The sequence below is a fragment of the Danio rerio genome, chromosome 23 (assembly GCF_049306965.1).
Source record: "Danio rerio strain Tuebingen ecotype United States chromosome 23, GRCz12tu, whole genome shotgun sequence".
Taxonomy (NCBI): domain Eukaryota; kingdom Metazoa; phylum Chordata; class Actinopteri; order Cypriniformes; family Danionidae; genus Danio; species Danio rerio.
This window is the reverse complement of record NC_133198.1, coordinates 44,750,001-44,775,000: the sequence shown is the minus strand read 5'-3', so window position 1 is coordinate 44,775,000 and position 25,000 is coordinate 44,750,001. Positions and strand designations below refer to the sequence as shown.

The 25,000-nt window shown below is 35.9% G+C and overlaps 1 protein-coding gene across 4 annotated transcripts in view; it reads left to right on the top strand.

The window, feature by feature from the left end:
- scube3 (signal peptide, CUB domain, EGF-like 3) overlaps window positions 1–25,000 on the top strand; it is a 315,447-nt gene that overhangs the window by 184,727 nt on the left and 105,720 nt on the right. For all 4 annotated transcript variants that reach the window (XM_073937886.1, XM_073937885.1, XM_021469709.3 and 1 more), the window contains 2 exon segments: window positions 11,992–12,138; window positions 13,797–13,913. In XM_073937886.1, coding sequence (XP_073793987.1) covers window positions 11,992–12,138; window positions 13,797–13,913 — 264 coding nt within the window.

Sequence of the window (25,000 nt, the reverse complement as noted above, 5' to 3'; positions counted from 1 at the left end):
ATAGTTACATTTAAAAAATAAGAATAATATAATCATTTTTAAATAAAATGAATCTATAATTTGTTGCCCACATATTTAAATAAATGATATAAAGTACATATGTATTTATAGTCTACAAAGATTTAATTTATTTTTCAAAGCATTGAATATATATATATATATATATATATATATATATATATATATATATATATATATATATATATATATATATTTATTTATTTATTTATTTTTAAGGGTATTTTAATGTTTTGCTTTTACAAACTTATAAAGCATATTATTGCCATGGCATGTAACGCACAATGCTTCTCCAATCCAGTTCTATGAATCTGAGTCTTTCATGATATGTAAACACTGATTTACTGTCTCTCTCCTCCTCTCCCTGTATTTTCTCTACTCTTCTCGTGATGAAGACTTGATTATAAACCTAAAAGTATCCGAAATCGCACACACTATACCTCTTCTCTCATGTATCTCCTCTTCTGGGCCTTTCTCTCTCTCTCTCTCTCTCTCTCTCTCAGTCTGTCTCTCACACGATGAATCCAGTCCGCGCTGCGCTGCCGTTAGCCTCCTCCGCCTGGTTAATGCTAGCTACTCATCATTTAAAGTTACCATAACGTCTTCTTCTGTACCCTCATTCTCCTGATCACGGGTCTGTTTAAAGATGGTGTGTATGGAAAATGCCTCAATAAAGATGCCTCCTCTCCTCTTTCTCTCGCGTTTGCTAAATCCACTTGTCCACTCATTTTTGATCTATGACAGATATAACGTTACACTACAGTCCGCTCAGTTTAGTGCGGGTTATTACAAAACTGACGTTTCCGCGCTTGACCAATTACAGCATTCTGTTTAGTTAAAGAAAGAAAGGCAATTTAAATATAATAATAATATTAATATGCGATTTTTTTGCTCAGAGGAAATACAGTTGTCTGAGCGATATAGTTTTTACAGAGAGGGAGGCACCTTTATTAAGGCTAAACATTATTAAATACCCACGAGACACTTGTGACTTTATATCACTTTTGCTTTATTTAAAAAAAAAATGTTTCCTTCCTGTTAAAAATAAATATATTTCCAATCTGATATGTAATGGAGAGAAAAAAAAGTAGCACGAGTTCAGCTGATGGTGGATTCGAACCGAGTTGATGATCAATCGCGTCAAAAGATGATACTGTGCGCCTTACAAGTTGCGCCACTGCGGCTTTAATGTTAAACAGCTCTTTACTTATCTTGGCTCTATCAATCAGGCATCGCTGGGCGTAAACCCTGAATAGCTTATTCCAGCTAGATGCGCTATTTGCAATAAGCCTAAAAAGTCACTCCGAAATTGTCTTTTTTTCCTCCCCCCTCGCAGGGGCCCCTAGTGCGCATGGGTTAATCCGGCCCTGGGTGTAACGATACATCAAAAGCATGGTTCGGTTTGGTTCACGGTTTTGACGTCAACCTCAACAATGGCCAGCAGGGGGTGTGATAGTACTGCGGTACGCCACGAGAGTTTCGCAATACGTATTGTGGTTGGTGTATCGCGATATTTTTGTTCGGTTTGTAATATCGTTAGACCGCTATTGCACACTAAATGTTTTATATTGCAGAAAGCATCATTTGCTGATGTTTTTTCCGGCTTTACCTTTGTTTTTCCGCACCTCATTCTTGCGTTTGTCCCTTTCTGAAAGGATCTGATTTCAGAGCGCTTTAATAATCACGCGCACCTTAATAATATGAGTTCAGGATGTTTGTTATTTTAAATAGAGACTCGCGATGAACTCTCTGGAGAAAGTGAAACCACTTGGGATTTTAATCAGGCTCATAAAACAACAACAGGACACAGCAGATTTTGTTCTTCTTGGCTTTGTGGCTGTTCATCAAGACGGCGACAAGGATTGTTTGAGCTCAGGTTGACCATGGCTTGTTATTATATGTATATATTATAATGGTGTAATGCCTCGGCTGTGTATTCAGAAATGGTGCTTCCTTTGTTTTCATTCTCCTGCTTCTGCGATTGACGTATCTCTTTAAACCAATAGCGTTCAGATGCGCATCTTGCTCCATCTTTGGCTATTCTTTTTTCATGCTAGGTATTCTTTGCCAAGGGTGACCCAAAAGTTACAATACGGTTTGCTTTTTGGCACCCTTTGACAGTAGAAACGGTCATAAAAGCGTACCGAACCGTACTGTACCACTCAGTAGAACAAGCCATGAGAGAGACCTGTGCACAGACATTATAATAGATGGTGTCCACAATGATGTATCGGAGCAATGGACTGAAGTGGACCATGAGGTTTGCCATAAAGTTATATGTGACTTAAAGTGACGGCATTTTGCCGTTCACTTGTACGGTGGCTCTGAACTGTCAAAACACCTTTTTTTGGATGCAACAATCTGAACGAATCAGTTTTTTTCATGACAGACGAAGGTGTTTCAGAGGCAGTATGTCAATACGATTCGCTTAACGTGAGATTGCAGTTAATTTTCTACGTGAGAAACTGACTGACGAAAGTTTTGGATTCATTGTGCAATAACCTTAAAGGTACAGTAGGTGATTGTCTTCAGAAGCATTTTTTGTTGTGCTGGTTGAAAGTCTCTTCACAGTCCAATAGTAATGATTACAGTAAATTATCTAAATGTGTTTATATGTATTTTTATATTCTGGGTAAAGCATAAAACTAAAAAATGTTCATCCAATTAAATAGAGTCGGACCGTCATCTCCCTTAATTCCGATAAGCAGGTCAGACTGTCTGTCAGCAAATGTAGATTCCGACTTCTGCGCATGTGTTCACGCAGATCCGCCATTAGCGCGTGCCCGTCTGCATCACAAACGCATGCGCTCCGAGCGAGCTGCGGGCCGCTCGCAGATGCCGAGTCGGAGGCACCGAAGGACAGCCGAGCTCGGGCCGATTACTGTAAAGCCAGGCACGGGTATAATTCGCCCTTAAAGCGGCCACGCGGTCACGAGATGGACCGGGAGAAATCAAAAGCTGAATTGAAACTTTTAAAAACCTGAATCAATATTGGAGTTACTTTAGCACGCTGGAGGAAGGACGACACCATGGCTGAAGTATCACTGTTAGACAGGTCATGTTCTGTTTTGAAACTGTTTTATGTTAGATTGTGTTCTGTTATGAATGACTTCTATGCACAGACGTGTTGTTCAGCCACTGAAATCTCCCGATGAAAGATTGATGTGATTATTTTCAGTTTCATATGGTTCATTGACAGCATCTATACTGTAGATTTATATTTAGTTTAACAACAAAACACCAGTAAATAGCAATATTCCGCCTAGCCTGCTTTACTGAGCTGAAGTTGCTTTTATATTCACATTGGGTCATTTTTGAACAATGATAGCCTTCCTATGCTGTTTACCATGCTACTCTGAATATTCGCTCTGAAATAGCATGTAAGTGTGGCAAAGTATTTCATGTAATTCCAGCACGGCGCTGGCACTAACTAACTGGCGAATGACATGAACTAGTGGGTTGTCTGTCGGCTGTTGTGAAATGCGCTCGTGATTTCAGGGGGTGTGGCTTTGAATCACAGTCCCTCCCCGCCGTCCAAAGATAATATGCTAAGCGGTTAGCATTTTGGCAGATCACCTACTGCACCTTTAAGAATTATGTTGTTCTAGCTCATTTTATAATAGTTTAGTTTACAGACATATTTTCTTTGATTGTATGCCTTGTACATTTTTTATTGCCATTTTGAGTTCGAGTGTTGACTTTATCCAAACTCACAGTTAAAAGATAACATCTAATAATTAAGTTTTTTTTTTTCAGAATTCCAAGTTTTTTTATTTATTTATTAATTTTTTTGTTTGTATGTTTGTATGTTTGTTTGTTTGTTTGTTTGTCTGTTTGTCGGTCTGTCGGTCTGCTTCATTATAGAGCACATTTGTTCACATGAGTATGTGCTCCCAAACAATATATATTTTTTATAATTTTAATATAATATAAAATATTTTAAATATATATAAATAATGTTAATATATTTTAAAATTGTAATTGTCACAGACCTTATATTTAAAGCGAGCGCGATGGGCCACTTGAACTTCATTAACACAACTTGTTGTCGGGCCTGATTAAATGTTTTACCCTAAACCATTCAATTATTGGTGATTTAATTTATTTTCAGTTATTGGGCAGTAGTGATGACAATCTTATTTATTTAATTTTTTTTGTACAACAACTTATTTTGGGCAGCACGGTGTGGAGTTAACATGTTCTCCCCGTGTTTGTATGGGCTTCCTCCAAGTGCTCCCCGCAGTCCAAAGACATGCGCTATAGGTGAATTAGATTAACTAAATACAGCAAGAAGGTCGCTGGTTCGAGCCTCGGCTCAGTTGGTGTTTCTGTGTGGAGTTTGCATGTTCTCCCTGCGCTTGCGTGGGTTTCCTTCGGGTGCTCCGGTTTCCCCCACAGTCCAAAGACATTTGTGGAACAGGTGAATTGGGTAGGCTAAATTGTCTGTAGTGTGTGTGTGTGTGTGTGAATGTGTGTGGATGTTTCCCAGAGATGGGTTGCGGCTGGAAAATCTTGATGGATAAGTTGGCGGTTCATTCCGCTGTGGCGACCACGGATTAATAAAGGGACTAAGCCGACAAGAAAATGAAGAAATGAATGGCCATAGTGTATGCATGTGTGAATGTGAGAGTATATGGGTGTTTTCCACTACTAGGTTGTGGCAGGAAGGGAATTAACTGCATAAAACATATGCTGGAATAGTTGGCGGTCCATTCTCCTGATAAATAAGGCACTAAGTGAAGGAAAATTAATGAATTAATGAATAAACAGCCCAAAAGCTGAGAGTACCAGTTTGAATGTCCAATCTTACTGTCGAAAAATTAAGATGAATTGGCTTTACAAAATCCACTGTGAAAATCCACAAATAATTGCACAGAAATAAGTAACACCTTTAATTAAACGGAAAGTAGAAAGGCTGAAGTTGTTTTTTAGTGAAAAAACTTGGAGTTATTTATAACTTAGAGAAAAAAAATCTCTTTTATATTGTAGTAAAAACCTTTTGCGCTCATTTACTTTGTGTGGAGCTCAGTGTAATTCCTTTTAACTGCTGTCATGCTTAAAATGGCAGTGATTTTGCTACAGATTTGATGTACCATTTCATTACCCACCACTCTTTCATTGTTCTTCAAGACTATGTGGAATTGTCTTGTAATTACCGTAATCTTGATCGGTAATGCAACACTTTAAACTCTTTGATGATCTATAATTAGTTTGAGTGCATTGCTTGATCTAGTTAATTGAATTCTTTTATTTATATATTTATTTTTGGATAATTTGGATAATTTTGCGTAATTAAAACCCAAATTTGTCTGTTTGGATAATTTCACATCTCTTGCCATCACACACAGTCTCATCATATTTCTCCCGTTCACGTATAGACATCTTTAACAGCCTTGTATTTGTTTTAACAGGCTGCAGACCCTAATCGGACCACTTTTTGTTCCCCTTAAATGGCTTTCCCATCATTTTTCCGAACGCTTGTGTGAACGTCTTTCTATTTCCGATGATTCAGCTCCATTTTTCTTAAGCCGGGAGTCTCGGGGGAGTTTAGAATAACTCTCGTAATGATAAAAACGGCAGGAATTCGGCAGGGAGTTACAGGCGACCTCGGAGGGTGGGCTACACCTCGGCCTGGAAAAAAAAAAGACTCATTGTATCAGCGCTTGAGCATTTTTACGGCTCTTTTGAGAGCCCTCGGGTCGGGTCTTACCCGGATCCTGACCCGAATTTGATGAATGAGTCTGTAGTTCAGAGGAGAGACCTGTATTAGACCTGTGGTGATTGTTTTGAGACTCCCTCGGCACTGTTTTTAAACTTGCGTGATTTACATCTCATTTTTGAGGTGCACATGTTCTCTATAGTGCTCATTATAGTCTGCATGAACTTGTAAATGTGACTTTTTTTCGTATTTTAATGCAGTTCCTAGAGAAACGGAATATTAAATGAGAAAACAGTGGGTTGTTTTTCTACTGTGAGTTGATTGGATGGGATTTGTAGTAGAACTGGGCGATGTGGCAAAAAAAAAAATATCACGGTAATCACGATAATCTTTTTTCATATCAGTCGATATCGATAATCATCTTGATAAATGTAACATTTTGATAGCTATCATTTTTATAGGATTTTCAGCATACCAATCTCTTTGTGCAGCTGATTTAACACATTTTGTGAGATGTTTTAGCTGTCTGACAATATAAATAAAATAACCAGTTAAACTCCGCTGAAGATTTAATGGGCCAGCATTGCACCAGACTTCCGTAAGTGGTTTCGTTTGAAAGTGTAGAATCTATATTTTATGCACATATGCATCACTTAAAAGTTATTTACACTTAAATACACAGTATTTGGGATACCTGAGCTGGGTATTTTACATTGGTTCATTTTCATAATTTTAATATGACACATGTACAAGTTATAGCTCAAATGAAAGCTCTTGCCGGTGCTCATACGGTTCTAGCATTCTTTTTACTGAATTATCTTCACATATCAAGCAGTTGCTGAATGAATCACAGTGATTCCATGGCGCAGAAGATAATTATCCATATCGAGTTTTCGCCCAGCCCTAGTTTGTAGCAATCGGCTTCCTCGAACGGTTTCAGTTGCCTTAACTCAGTGGTTCTCAAAGTGGGGGTCGGGACCCCTTGAGGGGTTGCGGAACAATGAAGGGGGGTCGCCTGGTGATTTCCAAAAATCTACTTATTATTATTAGGCCATAAGAATTACCATATTTTATCCATAAAAATCTGAAGAGAAAAAAAAAAACAGTCGTTTATAGTTACTATAGTAGCTTATTTACTTGTTCTATTGGATTGTGACCCCTGGGGTAAATACATTATATTAAAGACAGCAATAGCGTCAGATGCAGCAGATTGATTTTATAAAACCAGGTTAAACTTTCTGGCCCATTTACAGCACTGACATACATAAAAAAAAATTAAACGAATAATAGACTTGGGTTTGGTGTGTGTGTGCGCCATTGCATGCAAGGTTTCTGTATTTATAACCACCTCAGAGGATATTGGGGGTCGCTAGTCACTGGCATTGTTATTTTAGGGGTCGCGTGCTAAAAAGTTTGGGAACCCCTGCCTTAACTTACTGGGTTTTACAGTACTCAGTTAGTTTGAGTTCTCTTTATTTCTTGGGTTTTACTGTGCTCACATTGCTTCTTTTACTCAAATGGATTAAGTTCACAGTACTCAACTGGATTAGTTTTTGAAATTAAATTTGTTGCAATCGGTTTCCTTAAACCACAGGTGTCAAACTCAGTTCCAAAAGGACCGCAGCTCTGCACAGTTTAGTTCCAACCCTAATTAAACACACCTGATCAAACTAATCGAGTCCTTCAGGCTTGTTTGAAACCTACAGGTAAGTGTGTTGGAGCAGGGTTGGAACTAAACTGTGAAGGGCTTCGGCCCTCCAGGAATTGAGTTTGACACCCCTGACGTACATTGTAAAAGCACAATAGAAATAAACCTGAATAGATTCAAAAACAGTAAAAAGCAGCTGTTTAACTCTAGAAGAGCTGAAAAATGATCCTATTTCCAATTTGAAAAAAGTGGAGTGTTACTTTAAAGCTGAAACTATTAATTTTAGTGCATTGGTGTGAACATTTATGACGTCATTTGAACTCTGTGGTTGAAATTTTTCCATCTGTTTTTTTTTTCTGCAAAATCGTGCAAATATGCAAAAAAGCAGAGCCGTTTATTCTTAAAGTTAGTCATCTCAGCAGGGCGATGGCATTTGAAATGCTTGCTGAAACATTATCATTCACGGCTGTGAGAGTTGATTTTTAGACCCAGAGCATGAATTAGAGAAATTGGAAAGTTCTTCAGACATCGGTTCCCAAGAGCTCGGGGAATAAAAAATGGTCTGATTTTGTTTTCTGGCAGCAGAAATGGGAAAAACAAAGGTTCTAATTAATCAAAGTGATGCGGGCAGATGTGAAAGGTTGTGAATTACTAATTGAAACCAAAACGTTGAGTCCTGTCGCCCCTCTGTCCACATTTGTCAGCGGTTTTCATGTGTGGAGGGGAAAGGTTTCCTGTAAAGCTCACAGGATCTGCTAAAATACTGGCCTCAGGGTTTTTACGTTTGTATTTCTGCTCTCTGAGTGTTGTTATTTGAGGCCTGAACTGCTCAGTTTTATTAGCAGCTTTTTGACTGACCAAACCTGTTAAGAGATGTTAAGAACAGTATGCTAGTTACCCTTAGCAGTTGCCTGAATAAGCATTTGGCAGATATGTTAAATGTTTAATGTCCATTCATTAGCCGTGTTGGGAATAACATGCCACTTTGTGGTTCTTATTTATGCTGCTTGAATGTGTTATTTTGTGTACAGAATACGGTTATATGGTGTAGTGCCATCACTTTTACTTTCCAACTAAATGGCATTTAAAGACAAAAATATAACCATAGCAATTTAAATTATAATTGGACCAGTGTTATTCAGTTTAATTTTATTTATTTCAACTTAGTTTTTTGTTTTGTTTTGTTTTTTATTTTGTTTTGTGTTTTTTTATTGATTTAAATAATTAATTATTTTTTTGTTTTATTTTGTTTTTGTAAATTTTTTTGTTTTGTTTTGCTTTATTTGGTTTTGTTTAATTTATTTAATTTTTATTTTTGTTTTATTTATTTATTTAAGTCATTTTATTTTTTATTTGTTTTATTTTATTTTATTTTTTTGTTTTATTTATTTTATTTATCTATTTTTTTCTCTTTTCTGTTACATTGTTTTTTAAATTAATTTAAATTTATTTTTTATTTTATATTGTTTTTGTTGTATATTGTTTTGTTTTTATTTTATTTTATTTTATTGTTTTATTTTGTTTTAATTAAATTATTCATTTTATTTTGTTATTTTATTATGCTTTTGTTTTGATTTATTTTTGCTTTGTTTTATTTATTTTTGTTTTTGTTTTATTTTATTTTAAACATACAAATGACTATAAATATCTTCAATACTTCAAGAAAATACTTACTAATTTAAATAAAAAGAAATGTTAATAAACAACATCAAATTTTCAAATACATTAATAAATAAAAGAAATATGAACATATGAACATTTATTCAAAAATATATAATAATAATAATATTTAATTTTATAAATAAGGAGTGAGGACTGGTGAGAGTGTTATAAAATGTAATAATGCATGGCAAATGAAAAAAAAAAAAACGTTTTGTGATGTGTGTGTGTGTTTGTGTGTGTGCGGTTCTTTACTGTGCTGAAAACAAAACCAAAATAAAACAAATTAAAGTCAATAAATTTCATATATATATATATATATATATATATATATATATATATATATATATATATATATATATATATATATAATTTATTGACTTTAATTTGTTTTATTTTGGTTTTGTTTTGTTTTATTTTATACATGAATATTACTAAAAATATCTTTAGTACTTACTTAATTTAAGAAAATACTAACTAAATTAATTAAATAAAAAAAAATGAATTAAATTAATAGAAATGTTAATAAAGAACATCAATTTTACAAAAGAATTAATAAATAAATAAAAAAATGGAAAATACCAACATTTATTCAAGATAGATATATATATATATATATATATATATATATATATATATATATATATATATATATATATATATATATATATAATTTTTATTTTACGTCACACTTTACAATAAACTTTTTCATTAACTAGTCTTAACAAAAATTAATAATACTGTAATAACTGTATTGTTTGTTTATTGATGTTAATAAATGTATAAATTAACAATCACCAAAACTACCTTATTTTAAAGTGTATTGTATTATATTATATTATATTATATTATATTATATTATATTATATTATATTATATTATATTATATTGCATTATATTATGCTATATTATATTATATATTATATTATATTATATTATATTATATTATATTATATTGTATTGTATTGTATTATATTATATTATATTATATTATATTATATTATATTATATTATTTTATATTATATTATATTATATTATATTATATTATATTATATTAAATATCTGTGTTTATAATTGTTCGTATTTTCAGACAACTTGTTGTTTTAACATTATTATTTATTTTAATTAGTAAGAATTTTCTAACTGTCTTGTAAAGGTTGCTTTAATTGAAACAAAATACATCATAGAGTTTTAATCTACCGTATGTGTTTTTAATTTCAGCTTTATTTCAGCTTTTATAGTTCTTCCTATTATGGTTTTTGAGTTTACTGCTTACGTGAGGTCAAGTCATATTAATGTATCATAATGAATCATTATACTATACTTCTATGTCATTGCATAAAACATTTTAGCCACACAATTTACAAAATAGTATTCATAGTACAATTTAGTAGCAGTAGTACAGAATAGTAGCATCACAATAAGTAGCATCCAATAATATTGTCATATAATCTAATAATATTTTCATTGCTTTAATGAGCCGGATCCACAGTTTTATCAACTATGTTTTTACTCTTAGGTTTCATGCTTAAGGTTTTTCTCAAGGTTTTTTTCTTCTGCATATGTAACTGACCCCTGTCAGATACATGTGATATAAGCTGTTTTCTCATATAACCTTGACTATAGACGTTGCCTTCAGCTCTCCATGGATCTTTCCCAGGGTGCCGCAGGTCTGTTGACACAGATGCGTCCTGGGGTCTGAAGTCAGCGGGGTGCTTTCATTCTCCTCTTACTGTTCAAACACCGCCGAACATGATTCTGATCTGGGGTCAGTCAAAGAAAAGCAGCATTTCCCAAAGTTTGGAGCATTCTGAATGACGGAAACCTTTCCTATCAAGCAGAAGCTGATGAAATATGAAAAATTCAGCATTGAAAATAGTGATAAATGTATCTTGCGCAGAATAAGTTATTTCTGAAGGATCATGTGACAGGACTGGACCAATGATGCTTAAAATTTAGCTTTGAATCAGATAAATGAGTTACATTTTATAACATGCAAAGAGCAGTTATTTGAAATAGTAATACATTTTATTCTTGTTTTACTGCGTCAATAAATGCAGCATTGAGAGTTTGAAAAAACATTAGAGGGGACCTGTTATGCCCCTTTTTATAAGATGCAAAATAAGTGTCTGAGTGTGTATGTGATGTTTCAGCTCAAAATACCCTTAAAACATTATTTATAACTATTTGAAACTGCCCCTTTTAGGCTTTGAGCCAACTTGTGGCGTTTTGGTGACTTGCTTTACATTCAACTTAGATTGTGTTCAGGGCCGGAGCAAGCTGACCTGCCGCTCTAGGCAAAGGACGATCACGCCGCCCTCAACCCCAATGTGAAAACAAAAGTGACCGGTTATGAAAATGAAGTGAGGTGTCGCGGACCTCTATTCTGCCACCCTATGCACGGATATAACTGAGGACGCGCGGGTGCTGAGAGAGGGAGGGAGGTGTCGCCGATGCTGCCCTCTCTATTCTGCCGCCCCTATGCGCAAAATAACTGAGGACGCGCGGGTGTCGCGGACCTCTAATCTGCCGCCCTACGCGCGGATTTATCTGAGGATACATGGGTGCTGATGAAGGAGTCGCTGCCCTCTCTATTCTGTCGCCTATGCGCAAATATATCTGAGGACGCGGGTGGTGCATTTGCAAAAGAAGGCAGAGCTACAAATGCCTGTGTGTCAGCATAGTGGCAGATTCAAAACAGGACTAATGGTTAGGGCTGAGTGACAAAATCTGTATTGATTTTTACTGACTGAGCACCATTGTCAATATAGATTACCTTTAATAAAACAATAAACATCTGAAAATGTCTTCTAATCTCAAAGTTCAAACAGCAATGTAAGTGGGCCTAGATAATGATCCAGTGAGATTTTTGAGAATCTTATCAATGTGACAAAACTAGTAAGATAGAAAATTGAGTGTCTGAAATGCATTGAAAACAACTCGAGACATACCTCTCTTTTGTAAAGTAATCATCATTTCTGTCTCCTCTCTGTTTGTGTATCGCAGTACGTTTCAATGGGACTAAGGATGTGGCCACCTGCATGGATAAAAATCACGGCTGTGCCCATATTTGCCGTGAGACCCCTAAAGGAACCATCGCCTGTGAATGCAGACCAGGATTTCAGCTCACCAAGAACAATCGAGACTGTAAATGTGAGTAATCAATCATGTTAATTACACACTCTCCACAATGGCGAGGAAAGATGGGAGCATTTGAGAGATGATTTCATACCAAATAGATTGATGGAGAGAGAGAACAATAAATGAACAGAATGATTGATGGATGGGTGGAGAAATAGATATTTGGATAAATCAGTGGAATGATGTACAGAAATAAGAGTAGAACAATGGATGGATTGATGGATGGATGGATGGATGGATGGATGGATGGATGGATGGATGGATGGATGGATGGATGGATGGATGGACGAATGGATGGATGGACGAACGGATGGATGGATGAACGGATGGATGGATGGATGACAAGCATGCATGGATAGATGGATTGACAGTTGGATAGAGCGATGGGTGAATGGATAGATGGATGAATGATGAGAACAATGCATGGATTGGTGGGTGGATGGTATGTGAATGAATGGACAGACAGACAGATGGATGGAAAGTTAGATAGAACAATGAATGGATGGATAGACAGTTGGATAGAACAATGTATGGATGGTTGGATGGATGGAACATTGCATGGATGGATGGATGGACAGATGGATGGATAGATGGAACAATGCATGGGTGTATGGATAGGTGGATGGATGGATGGATGGATAGATGGAACAATGCATGAATGGATGCATAGATGGATGATTGGATCAATTAATGGATGGATGGATGGATGGATGGATGGACAGATGGATAGATGGAACAATGCATGAGTGGATGGATAGGTGGATGAATGGATGGAAGGACAGATGGATAGATGGACAGTTGGATAGAACAATGAATGGATAAGTGTATAGAACAATGCATACATGGACGGATGGATTGAAGGATGGATGGAAGGATGGAACAATGCATGGATGAATGGATGATTGGAACAATGCATGGACAGATGGTTAGGTGGATGAATGAATGGATGGATGGACAATTGGATAGAACAATGAATGGATGAATGTATCGAACAATGCTTGGATGGATGGATGGATGGATGGATGGATGGATGGATGGATGGATGGAACAATGGGTGGATGGATAGGTGGATAAATGGATGGACGGACGGACGGATGCATGGATAGATGGATGGATGGAGGGACAGTTGGATAGAATAATGAATGGATGAATGTATGGAACATTGCATGCATGGATGGGTGGACAGATGGATGTATGGAACAATGGATGGGTGGATAAATGGAACAACTGATGGAAGGAAGGATGGATGGATGGATGGATGGATGGATGAATGGATGGATGGAACAATGAATTGATGGATGGATGATTGGACCAATGGATGGATAGATGGAACAATACATGGATGATGGATAGATGGAACAATGGATGGATGGATGGACGGATGGATAGATGGAACAAAACATTGGATTGATGGATGGATGGATGGATGGATGGATGTATAGTACAATAGATAAGTAAATGAATGAACCAATGGATGAACAGATTGGAAAGAAAGATGAATGATAGAACTTTGGGTAGATTAATAGATGGATGGTTAAATAGAAGAATGATGGGAAGAATGATATGATTAATGGACTTTTTAAAAAAAGGTATAGGCAGAAATAGCAAAAAATAAAGGTTTCTGTCCGACTCTGGTCATCTCTAATCTGTTGTGTTGTTCTGCTGTCTAGTGACCTGTAACTATGGTAATGGCGGCTGTCAGCACATCTGTGAGGAAACGGATCATGGGCCCAAATGCTCGTGTCACATGAAGTTTGCTCTTCACTCAGATGGAAAGACCTGTGTAGGTGAGTTCACTGACTGCACACGCAACTCAACTGCCATGACTTTTATCCATAGGGAGTTGGTTGAATTGGTAAAGGATGTTCACTAGTGTGGGGATAAATAACCTGATGATTATTGGCAGCAAGTAAAAGTAAAATAGCTTGAGATTATTAGTTGATGAAAGATTATTTGATGGTCCTGGATATTTTTTTTAATTCACGATGACTTTTAAAGTGGAAGTGAAGCAGTCAGTTTACATCATTCATTCATTTTCCTTCGGCTTAGTACCTTATTTATCAGGGGTCACCACAACGGAATGAACTGCCAACTATAGTATGCGTTTTACACAGCGGATGCCTTTCCAGCTGCACTCCAGCACTGGGAAACATCCATACACTTTCAAATACACACTCATACACTCCGTGAAGTTTTATAAATGAAAAATGATTGACCACGGCTGATCTCGCATCATCAATCACTAACCAATCAGACACATTTATATCCGTATAAATAGTCCAACCTCCATACCTTTGTCATCCTCGTTTTTTTTTTTTTTATTCGTTCATATCGTCAGCAGTACTCTTTTAGTGTTTAAAGACGGACCTAAGTCAAATGATTTAGTTACTTTATTAACAGTACCTTAATATCACTACAATATAAGGGCTAAAAGAGATCCGCTGTAAATGCTCCTCTCAGTGTGTAAACATGTAAACAATCAAACTATTGTCGACGAGAAGGATTTTCGCCGCATTTTGTGACCGGATAGTCTATACACACGCGGCTTTCTGATGCTACCTACCGAGTGCATCTAAGTTGCTGAGAAATGCAGAGGTTTTTTTCTCTCCCATTCGCCGTTCGGTATCAAACATTCCATTAAAACAACACTCTTCCAGCAGTTCCTCGCATTCAACATCTCGTTTGTCACGGGGGACATGCATGAAATGTTCCTGAATGTACCAAACTCCAGTTAAATTCGACAAATTTATAATTTGGCAAATAATTGGATTACTGATGTGCATGTAAACATAGTCACTGTCTTTCCCCCCTGCGTCTGTTTGTTTTCCTTTTGTGAAAATCAGCGCATGCCCAAACAGAAACTCCCATTTTTATGCAAAACCTTCCATCTTTTCCTCCCCCATCACTCCAACCTAAACAGAGCTAGACTTGCCCACTTTCCTGACTTTTGCTGTGGCAGGGGGGGGGGGGTTTGTGGTCCTTTAAAGGTAATGGAAGATGACACTTTAATTGGTTTAATGCATGTTATGCTCAAACCACACCCATAACTCATAAATAGAATAAGCACAACCCTGTTAGACCATGCGCCATGGTGCAAATTGTGTTTTTTCGTCCTTAAAATAGCAAAAGTGGATTTGGACACGACCTTAATGCTTTTGCGCCCTGTCTTTTAGACTTTGCGCCTAGATCATTAAAATACAGCCCTTCATGCTTCAGGTGAGATTACGTCAAACATAGAATAAAAAGTGGACATTTCATATCACTTGTTACTTTTAAAGTTGAAATCAATTTCCAAAGTAATGTAATCTTTACTGACTGCTTGACTTCCACTTTACCACATTTTCAAGCACACTCCAGAGGTTGTTTAAGCAAAAGCATAGCATTTAAGAGACTCCTTGTGGAAAACTCCCAACTTAATGTTCTGTCAAGCCCAGAGTTTGCCTTTATTTTTATGTGGCGGAACCGAATCTCCAAGTTCCACTCATCATACAGTGAGAAAAACGGGCTGTTCTGTGCATCTCGAGTGTTTTACAGTGAGCACATTGTCCTTTAGCTACGCTTCATTTACATACATATGTTAGCCTTTCCATTAGCCTAGTCACGGATGAGGATTTACGGGCATCATGGGAGCTATAAACTGAAAGTCGAGCGCAAAAAAGACACTTGCGCATGAGATTTAAACTTGATGTATTCGACAATATTTCAGAGTTAGGAAGTCGAGATCATTGAATGTGAAGAGTTATGTGCCTTGCTGCTCTGCTCGTCTTTCTCTTTTTTTCTGCTTAACCTCGCTTGCTTTGATTCACTGAACACATTTCACTTTTTTTAATGAGCACTGATTGGTTTGAATGCTGTTTAAAGCTGTGGTGTGGGATTTATACGCTTTTAGTGTCATAAAACGATTTTGCTTAAATAAAGATTGTTTCTTTATAGTTGTCTCTGGATTTAAAGCAATATTTTATTGTTGTAGTATTCTAAAGAATGACACACAGCAGCTTTATGACACAAATTTGTGTATGTGTGTGTTTTTAGCCAATCACAGCTTTGCTTTGTGCTGCTGCAGCCAATCACAGCAAACCACTGTATCACTGAGTCATGACTAGCAATCCAGCTTTTGAATTACATAATATAAAATGTTAATATTTAATTATGTGTGTGTTTATGTATGTTTATTTAAAGTGAGAATGATTTTCTTACATTTTTTTTTTTTTTGGATAGCTATTAAAAACAATCATTAAGAAATTACCGTAATAAAACATTAGCAAAAAAATTAGTTTAAACATGTAATAAATTTTTTATATAAAATGTAAAAATACCATTGTTTAGCTTTTTATTACCGATAAATATATATAAAATATATATTATATAATACTATATTTTTAAATTTGTGATTGTTTTTTATATTTTTTATTATTATAATTATTATGTATTTTTTATAATTTATTTACGACAGCTAATATTATTATATATTATTATTATTATTATTATTATTATTATTATTATTTACAAACAACCAAACAATATTGTGATTACATTTTGTATAAATTAATCTTTTGTTTGAACATTTATTTTTGCAAATGTTTATTACTATATTTGTTAAATATATATTATGAGGATTAATATAATATTTATTTATTCTACTTCAACTATTTTTATTTATTATCTTTTTTATTGGTCTTTTGTATAACAATACAAATTAAATAGTGAGAAGTAAACAGTAATATATTGTCAATCCCATCCCCTAACCTCTCATTCATTAACTCAACAAAACAACAATACATTAAAAAAATAATTATAATAAATAAATACATGCCAAATTAGGAAAATTAAATACATAAGAACATGACGTCAGAATAACTGGATACAGATTGGAAAAAATAATAATAATAAAAAAAAAATTTTATAAAATGGTAAATGTTACAGGTTGCCAGCACCAGATGTAATAGGCAGACCTTTGATTTAGGGAAGAAAGGAATCCCAAGTCTTATAAAAGGAATCTATTAAGCCAGAGAATGGGGCAATGGGGGGTGTTTTCACTTTAAAAGTATGGCACGTCGGGCTAAAATTGTGGTAAAGGTAACAACCTTGCTGTCACGGACTGTCAAATCAAACACCAAAGAGGGCTAGCAAGGGATCTACAAATATTTTTTTATTATATTTGAATATCATTTAATAAAATATTATGTTTAAAACATATATTAAGAAATTCCGGTAATAAAACATTGGCAAAAAAATGTTTAAACATATGATTAATTTCTTATATAAAATGTATTAATAATATTGTCTAGCTTTTTTATTACCGATACTGTTGCTATTTTTGTTTTAAAATTTGGGGTAATTTTCCTTAAAATATTATAAGAATTGCTATTATATTTTTATTCTATTATTAATATTATTATTATAATTATTATTATTATTAGTAGTAGTAGTAGTATTTTATTATTATTTACAAACAAACAAACAATATTATGATTACATTTTATATTAATTAACCATATGTTTAAATTTTTTTTAATGTTTATTACCATATTTTTAATATATATTACAAGGATTATTAATATTTCTTTTTTTATTCTACCACAACTTTTTTTTATCATTATTTAATATAATTTCATAAATTATTGTGTTTAAAATGTATATTAAGAAATTATGGTAATAAAATATTTGCAGAAATATTTCATTTTATGTAAATTGTATTAATAATATTGTTTACCTTTTTAATACTAATACTATTATTATATTTATCTTAAATTATAAGTAAAATATTACAAGGATTCTTATATTTTTTATTCTACTGCAACTGTTGTTATTATTATTATATTTTATTGTTATTTACAAACAACCAAATAATATTATGACTACATTTTATATAAAATAATCTTGTTTAAACTTTTCTTTTGCAAACCTTTCATAACCATAATTTCCTAATATATATTGCAATGATTAATATTATATTGAACTATTATTTAATACATTATTTGTTTAATAATGAAACAAGTATTAATTTATAAAATGTAATAATTAATAAATAGTTAATATTTATTAATAATTATTAAATAAATGTTTTATATTTAGCTTTTTTTTCATACTCATTTTGTCAGTTATATTTATTTATTTTAGGCCGTAATATAATCTAGACATTAATATATTAATACATTAATATATATAATTGTGTGATTTGTTTATACATTAAGTCGCACTTTAAGCCACCCTACACTTCAAAAATCATTTTTGCTGTTAGTTCAAACTGGTTTTATAAAATGAGCATAATCAACTCAACTCTTGAGTTGTTGTTGTTGTTGTTGTTTTGTTTTTTTTGGACAACTTAATTATTCTCAATCCACCTAAAGGTGCAGTATGTAAGTTTGACACCCAGTGGTTAAACTAGGTATTGCACGGCTGGTTTAAAACTTACACAAGTGCAGGTCGCCAGATTGCCGACACCAACATATCAGTGATTCAGCATGTACAATAAATATTGTTAAAGAGCTTTGATATGTATTAATTAGATTATAAACCTTACCATTTAGCTGGAGTGCAGTAAGTGCACTATTCTGTGCTTGTTAATGGCTGTATTTAAGTTTCTATCCTGTTTCGTCTGGTGCAAAAAGCATAAGTTAGGATAAATTTCTTATCACTGTGAATCTAGTCATGTAGTGTGTTGTTAGGACCCGCGGTTACAGTGTAAACTGCTCACCTAACGTTTACGTTTGTAATATTTATATTATTTGCTAATTATTAACTTCCTCGTGTGGAACTCTGAATCTGTGTCTCATTTCGGAGGCTGCTACTGTCCACCAGAGGTAACACTTCAGTCAAGGACACATACTTTGAGAGCTTTGCTGACTGAATGACTGAAATACGCTGTTTTCCATTAGGGCAAGCGGGGTTCTGAGATATATTTGGCTAGGCTAAGCTAACATTGGGCGGGTTAAATGACCAAAACAAAGACAGCCGTTCTGGCTCGTAATGCACATGTTCAAATCAGATAAACAAGAATGTTCACTTAGCATGCTTCCTAAATATCTGCAAACATATTATAGTATTTCTATGCTTTAGAAGAGTCAACGTACATACGGCACCTTTAAATTTGCTAAAAATAATAAGGGTAGCTTAATGGATTTGTGTCAGGACATCATGAAGGAATTACATGGAACCCAAAGTTTTTTGCAGTGTAGTCAGCTACAGAAACCGATTCTCTCACAAAAACAGACGTTTTTATCAGTGTTTGCTTAAGCTGAAAATGGATCTTAGTAGCGTCAGCCGTAATAGCTGGAAAAGTCATAAAACAAGCAGACCCGCAGACTTCAGGATGGCATTATATGAATCCTTCAGTTAGCAACCCTCCTCTTAGCGGCCGCATCCAAATAGAAACAAACATACACACGTTCCTTCAGCAGCCTAAATATCAAGAAGCATGTTTCCCAAAAAAAAACAAAAAACGAGTGGTTGTTTTTGGCTCCTGATCCGCTTTTTGGACTCTAATGTCAAGGTCTCACTCAGACGCCCTATTATTACCCCTACGTTTCCCCCTCAAAACCTGCCAGCGGCTCTGCAATGAGACGTCTGGAAGGAAAAAAAGACAAAACGGAGTGAGAAAAGTGCGGGCCACGATCTGTCAGGGTCTCGGGAATCCAGATGGGCTGCGGTCGGCCCCAATCGCTCTCTCACAGCCTCTAATAGGCCAGAAAGCCACAATAAAACAAGCTGAACTTATTAATGAGCCCCTGTTGAGCGATGGGCTGGAGTCACACTGTAATTGATGTGGCCTACCCACAATCCCCCGAGGCGCTGCTAACCGCTGGCTTGATAAGAGAAGGTGAGATGAGAGGCTTGGATGGATGTTTCTTCAGCGACAGGCACTTCTGTGTCCCGAGGATACATTTTTTTTATATTTATATTGTAAAACAGGCAACTTTTGGTGATTTCAAAGTCACTTTTGAACTGCCTTGGAAACTTTTTAAAAAGCTGTTTTGCTACTTTTTAAAATTTTAACTCAATCCCTGGACTTTGTGACAAAAGAAATTGTGACCAAAAAACAACAACAACATTTTGGTAAAATTGCTTTAAAAATGTGACGATCATCCTTTGATTGATAATATTTTAACTAAAGTTCACCAACTACAAAATCAGTTTCATCACATCAGTTTTTGCTGGGTTCCAGGACATGTCGGACTTTCAGGCAATGAGCGAGCTGATGCAGCTGCTAAAGATGCTTTGAAGCAAGTAGTGAACAAATGCCAAATTCCTCCGTCAGAGATGAAACCTTTTATCAACGCTAACATTTTAAACAAGTGGCAAAAGGAATGGGATGCATTAGAAAACAATAAATTACATGAAATCCAACCTGAAATTTCACACAGAATTTTAAGACATTTTAAGACTCGATTTGATCAAGTAGTTTTTACCAGATGTCGTATTGGGCATACGAGAATAACACATGGTTTTTTGCTCCAAGGTGAAAACCCTACTCAGTGTTTGTGCTGCAAAAAACAAAATTCTAACAATGAATTATATTTTGAATTTAAACCGTATTTGTCTTGCGTTTACATTAATTTTACACTCGAATAGCCAAAATTACTAGTTTGAGTCTTTTAAATGCGGTTAATCACGAGTAAAAATTTTTTTAAGTGTGATTAATTAGTAAATTTTTTTTAATCGATTGACAGCACTAATATATATATATATATATATATATATATATATATATATATATATATATATATAGTGTAATATGCCACCTGTACAGGGCCGGCGCGTTCATAGAGCCGACCTAGGCGGCCGCCTAGGGCGGCAGTATAGAGAGGGCGGCGTCCGCAACACCCCCCTACCACCGGCGTCCTCAGTTATGTCCACGACACCTCCCTCACCACCAGCGTCCTCATTTATGTCCACAACACCTCCCTCACCACCCGCGTCCTCAGATATATTCGCGCATAGGCGACAGAATAGAGGGCAGCGTCAGCGACACCTCCCTCAGCACCCGCGCGTCCTCAGTTATATCCGCACATAGGGCGGCAGAATAGAGGTCCGCGACACCTGCGCGTCCTCAGTTATTTCCGCGCATAGGGCGGCAGAATAGAGAGAGCAACGTCGGCAACACCTCCCTCCCTCCCTCAGCACCCACGCGTCCTCAATTATATCCGCGCATAAGGCGGCAGAATAAAGGTCCACGACACCTCACTTCATTTTCATAACTGGTCACTTTCGTTTTCACATTGGGGTTGAGGGCGGCATGATCGTCCTCTGCCTAGAGCGGCAGTTCAGCTTGCTCCGGCCCTGCACCTGTATAAAAAGTGGTGGAACTGACTTTTTTTATTCTATATAAAAGTGAAGGAGAAAAAAATAAGAGAATTCTTCCACTGATGATCACATGTAGAAAACGATCAGCAATTCCCTTGGAATACACACTGTCTGCTTTGTTTTGAAAACCTCCACACAGTCAGAAGTTTCATCAAGTTGAAGAAACTGCACAGGCTTTCATTTCTGACTCTTTTTCAAGTCTTGCCATTACAGCAGTGTTTCCCCCCTCTCTTTGTTTACAGCATGTTAAGAATAAAAGCGTCCAGAGGAGCAGACGGAGCATGTGTTAAAGACATTTTCAGATGCCTTTGCAGTGATTTGCTCAGTGACTGGATCATGAACAACATCTCTGGTTGGATTTACTCAGACATCTAGAAATACCTCATCCGTTTTACATCAGTGAATCAGAATGAGTGTATTTTTGTTCGTCAGACCTCATCAATACCATGAACTCAGTGCTGTCACCAGTTTAACTCTGAAGTAGTCGGGCTGCATTTACGGTTGGAGTCAGAATTACTCGCCCTCCTGTGAGTTTTTTTTTCCCAAATGATGTTTAACAAAGCAAGGAATTTTTCACAGTATTTCCTAAAATATTTTTTCTTGTGGAGAAAGTTGTATTTGTTTTATTTTGGCTAGAATAAAAGCAGTTAAAATTAAAAAAGGTCAATGTTATTAGCCCCCTGGAGCAATTTTTATTTTCTATTGTCAACAGAACAAACCATCGTTATACAATGACTTGCCTAATTACCATAATTAACTTAGTTAAGCTTTTAAAAGCTGAATACTAGTATCTTGAAAAATATCTAAATACTATGTACTGTGATCATGGCAAAGAAAAGAAATCAGTTATTAGAAATGAGTTATTAAAACTATTGTTTATAAATGTATTGGAAAAATTCATCTTTCTGGTAAGCACAAATTGGGGAAAAATATTCAGGTTGGCTAATAAATCAGGAGGGCAAATATTTCTGACTTTAACTGAAAATGAACCTACAGGAAAATAATAGTAACATTAGCCGCTTCAGACATACTGTAACGGGGAGACGGACACGGAGGGATCCATTATGCAGTATTTATTAGTCACACTTTCACTCAAACATTCAATACGCACGAAGGTGCGAACACACAACAACAATAGCAATAAGGGTCTTAAGGCTGGCGGCTGACAGACACAGAGTGATTTACCAGGCATGGGTTAGAGCAGGGGTCGGCAACCCGCGGCTCTAGAGCCGCATGCGGCTCTTTAGCGCTGCCCTAGTGGCTCCCTGGAACTTTTTCAAAAAATGTTTGAAAATGGAAAACGATGAGGGAGGTAAATATATTTTTTGTTTTAATATGGTTTCTATAGGAGGACAAACAATCTTAACATTTTCCAATGCTGTAAAAGTGTGTAGAATATTTAATTTCAACATTTCTGTCAACGAAGATTTGCGTCATAGCCTGCGACACACGTTTCTATCCGCAGGGCGGGATGCCAGGCAGGTAGCTGTTGTAAACAAACCGGCGGCTGTGTGATGCACCATGGAGCGCAAGCTGTCTTTGCCAAAGATGTACAGCGGGGCACGCTTTCTCATTTTTCCTCCCTGAGAGAATTCAAAGAAGCCCATCCCGATCACTCACTCAACGGTGATTATTTACAAGGTGCGATCGTTGATATGCAAACTGCATTTGGGAGCAGATTTTGCGAGTTGCGAAAGTAAAAAACGAGACTGTCTTTCCTTGACACACACCCCTGGAGATTGACCCTTCCTTGTTGAGAACATTCCCAGGAATGACTCGAGCTGATCTTGAAATGGAAATGGCAGACTGCGTTTTATTGCACTGTTTGTTGCCCAGATAAGGGGCACGTTGTGCACGTTCATTTTGATGTTGTTTTATTGAATCCTCAAAATAAAAAATAAAAACATTAAAAAATCTGATTTCTTTATTGCATTTCTTTAATTTCATCAAAGCAAAACATAATGCAATAATATTGTAATGAAGTTAAACTTGATAATTAAACATAATGCATTAATATTGTAATGAAGTTAAACTTGAACATTAAACATAATTCATTAATATTGTAATGAAGTTAAACTTGAACATTAAACATAATGCATTAATATTGTAATGAAGTTAAACTTGAACATTAAACATAATTCATTAATATTGTAATGAAGTTAAACTTGAACATTAAACATAATGCATTAATATTGTAATGAAGTTAAACTTGAACATTAAACATAATTCATTAATATTGTAATGAAGTTAAACTTGAACATTAAACATAATTCATTAATATTGTAATGAAGTTAAACTTGAACGTTAAACATAATTCATTAATATACTGTAATTAAGTTGAACTTGAGACGGCATCGTACAACAGAGTAGTCACGTGGCGCGTCATTCTCTACAGGATGCACTGCAGGGAAATGAACATTTAATCATGAAGGCTCAGTATGTATTTGTAGCTAACAAAGTCATTTTTATAGTAGGCTAATATAGCTAATATAAATACATACAGCATGTGTTGCCATCATTATAAGGCTTATATAAGGCTTTGAATTTTTTGCGGCTCCAGACATATTTGTTTTTGTTTTTTTTGGTCCAATATGGCTCTTTCAACATTTTGGGTTGCCGACCCCTGGGTTAGAGGCAGGCGGCGTGATTCAGAGTCCGTGTATCAGGCTTGAGTTAAGGGCAGGCAGCGAGTATCAGAGTCCGTGTATCAGGCTTGGGTCGTGGGCAGGCGGAAGGCAAAGCAGAGTCAGAAACGGGCTGGAGTAATTCACAGGAGATCAGGCAGGATATAACGCTCAGTAATGCTGGCCGGGGCTGAACAAGACTTCGCACTGAATGAAGGTTTGAGTGCGGCTTATAAAGGGTACGTGGGTCATTAACTAAATGGAGAACAGGTGTGCGCGATCAGTGTAAGTGGATGATGTAATGCTAGAAGTCCGGAGATGGTGGCCTCTGCTGGCCAGCGAGGGGAATGACTGGGACCGAGTCGATGACACATACAGACATTTCTGGAAAATTACCGACATTTTTCCTGAAAGTTCTGTATGCAGGTCTTTTTGAAAATACCGGTAAATTCGTTCAGGCAATTTTCCGGAAAGAAAAGTTGTAACGTTACCAATAATTTGCTGGAATGCTGCTCTGTGAGAGCGCGTTCACGATTAGAGCACGCTGACGTGAGGTGTTTACTTTATGCCTAGTTCAGACTGCGTGATTTTAGCCCCGATTTTGGCTCGCCGACAGGTTTTGAGAAATCGCCGACAAATGCCTGAAATCACAGGCAAACCGCTGCTCGTGCACGTGAGAGACAATCACACAGTATGAACTATCAAAGACACGATCTGAGAGAATCGCCGATGAGTCGCCGATGCCTGTGAGATATTTGGCGTGCTGAATATCTGGAGCTGTCGGCGATTTAAATCATGCCGTGTGAATTGTGTTTTAACTGAAAATAACATCAGCCATCGCCTACAGCCAATGAGAGAGCAGCTTTCACTTGCGTGTGCGTGTGTGTATACCTGCTGCAGGTCAGCGGGAGGCTGGGGGAGAAGGTAAAAGCGCTCTTTTTCGGTTT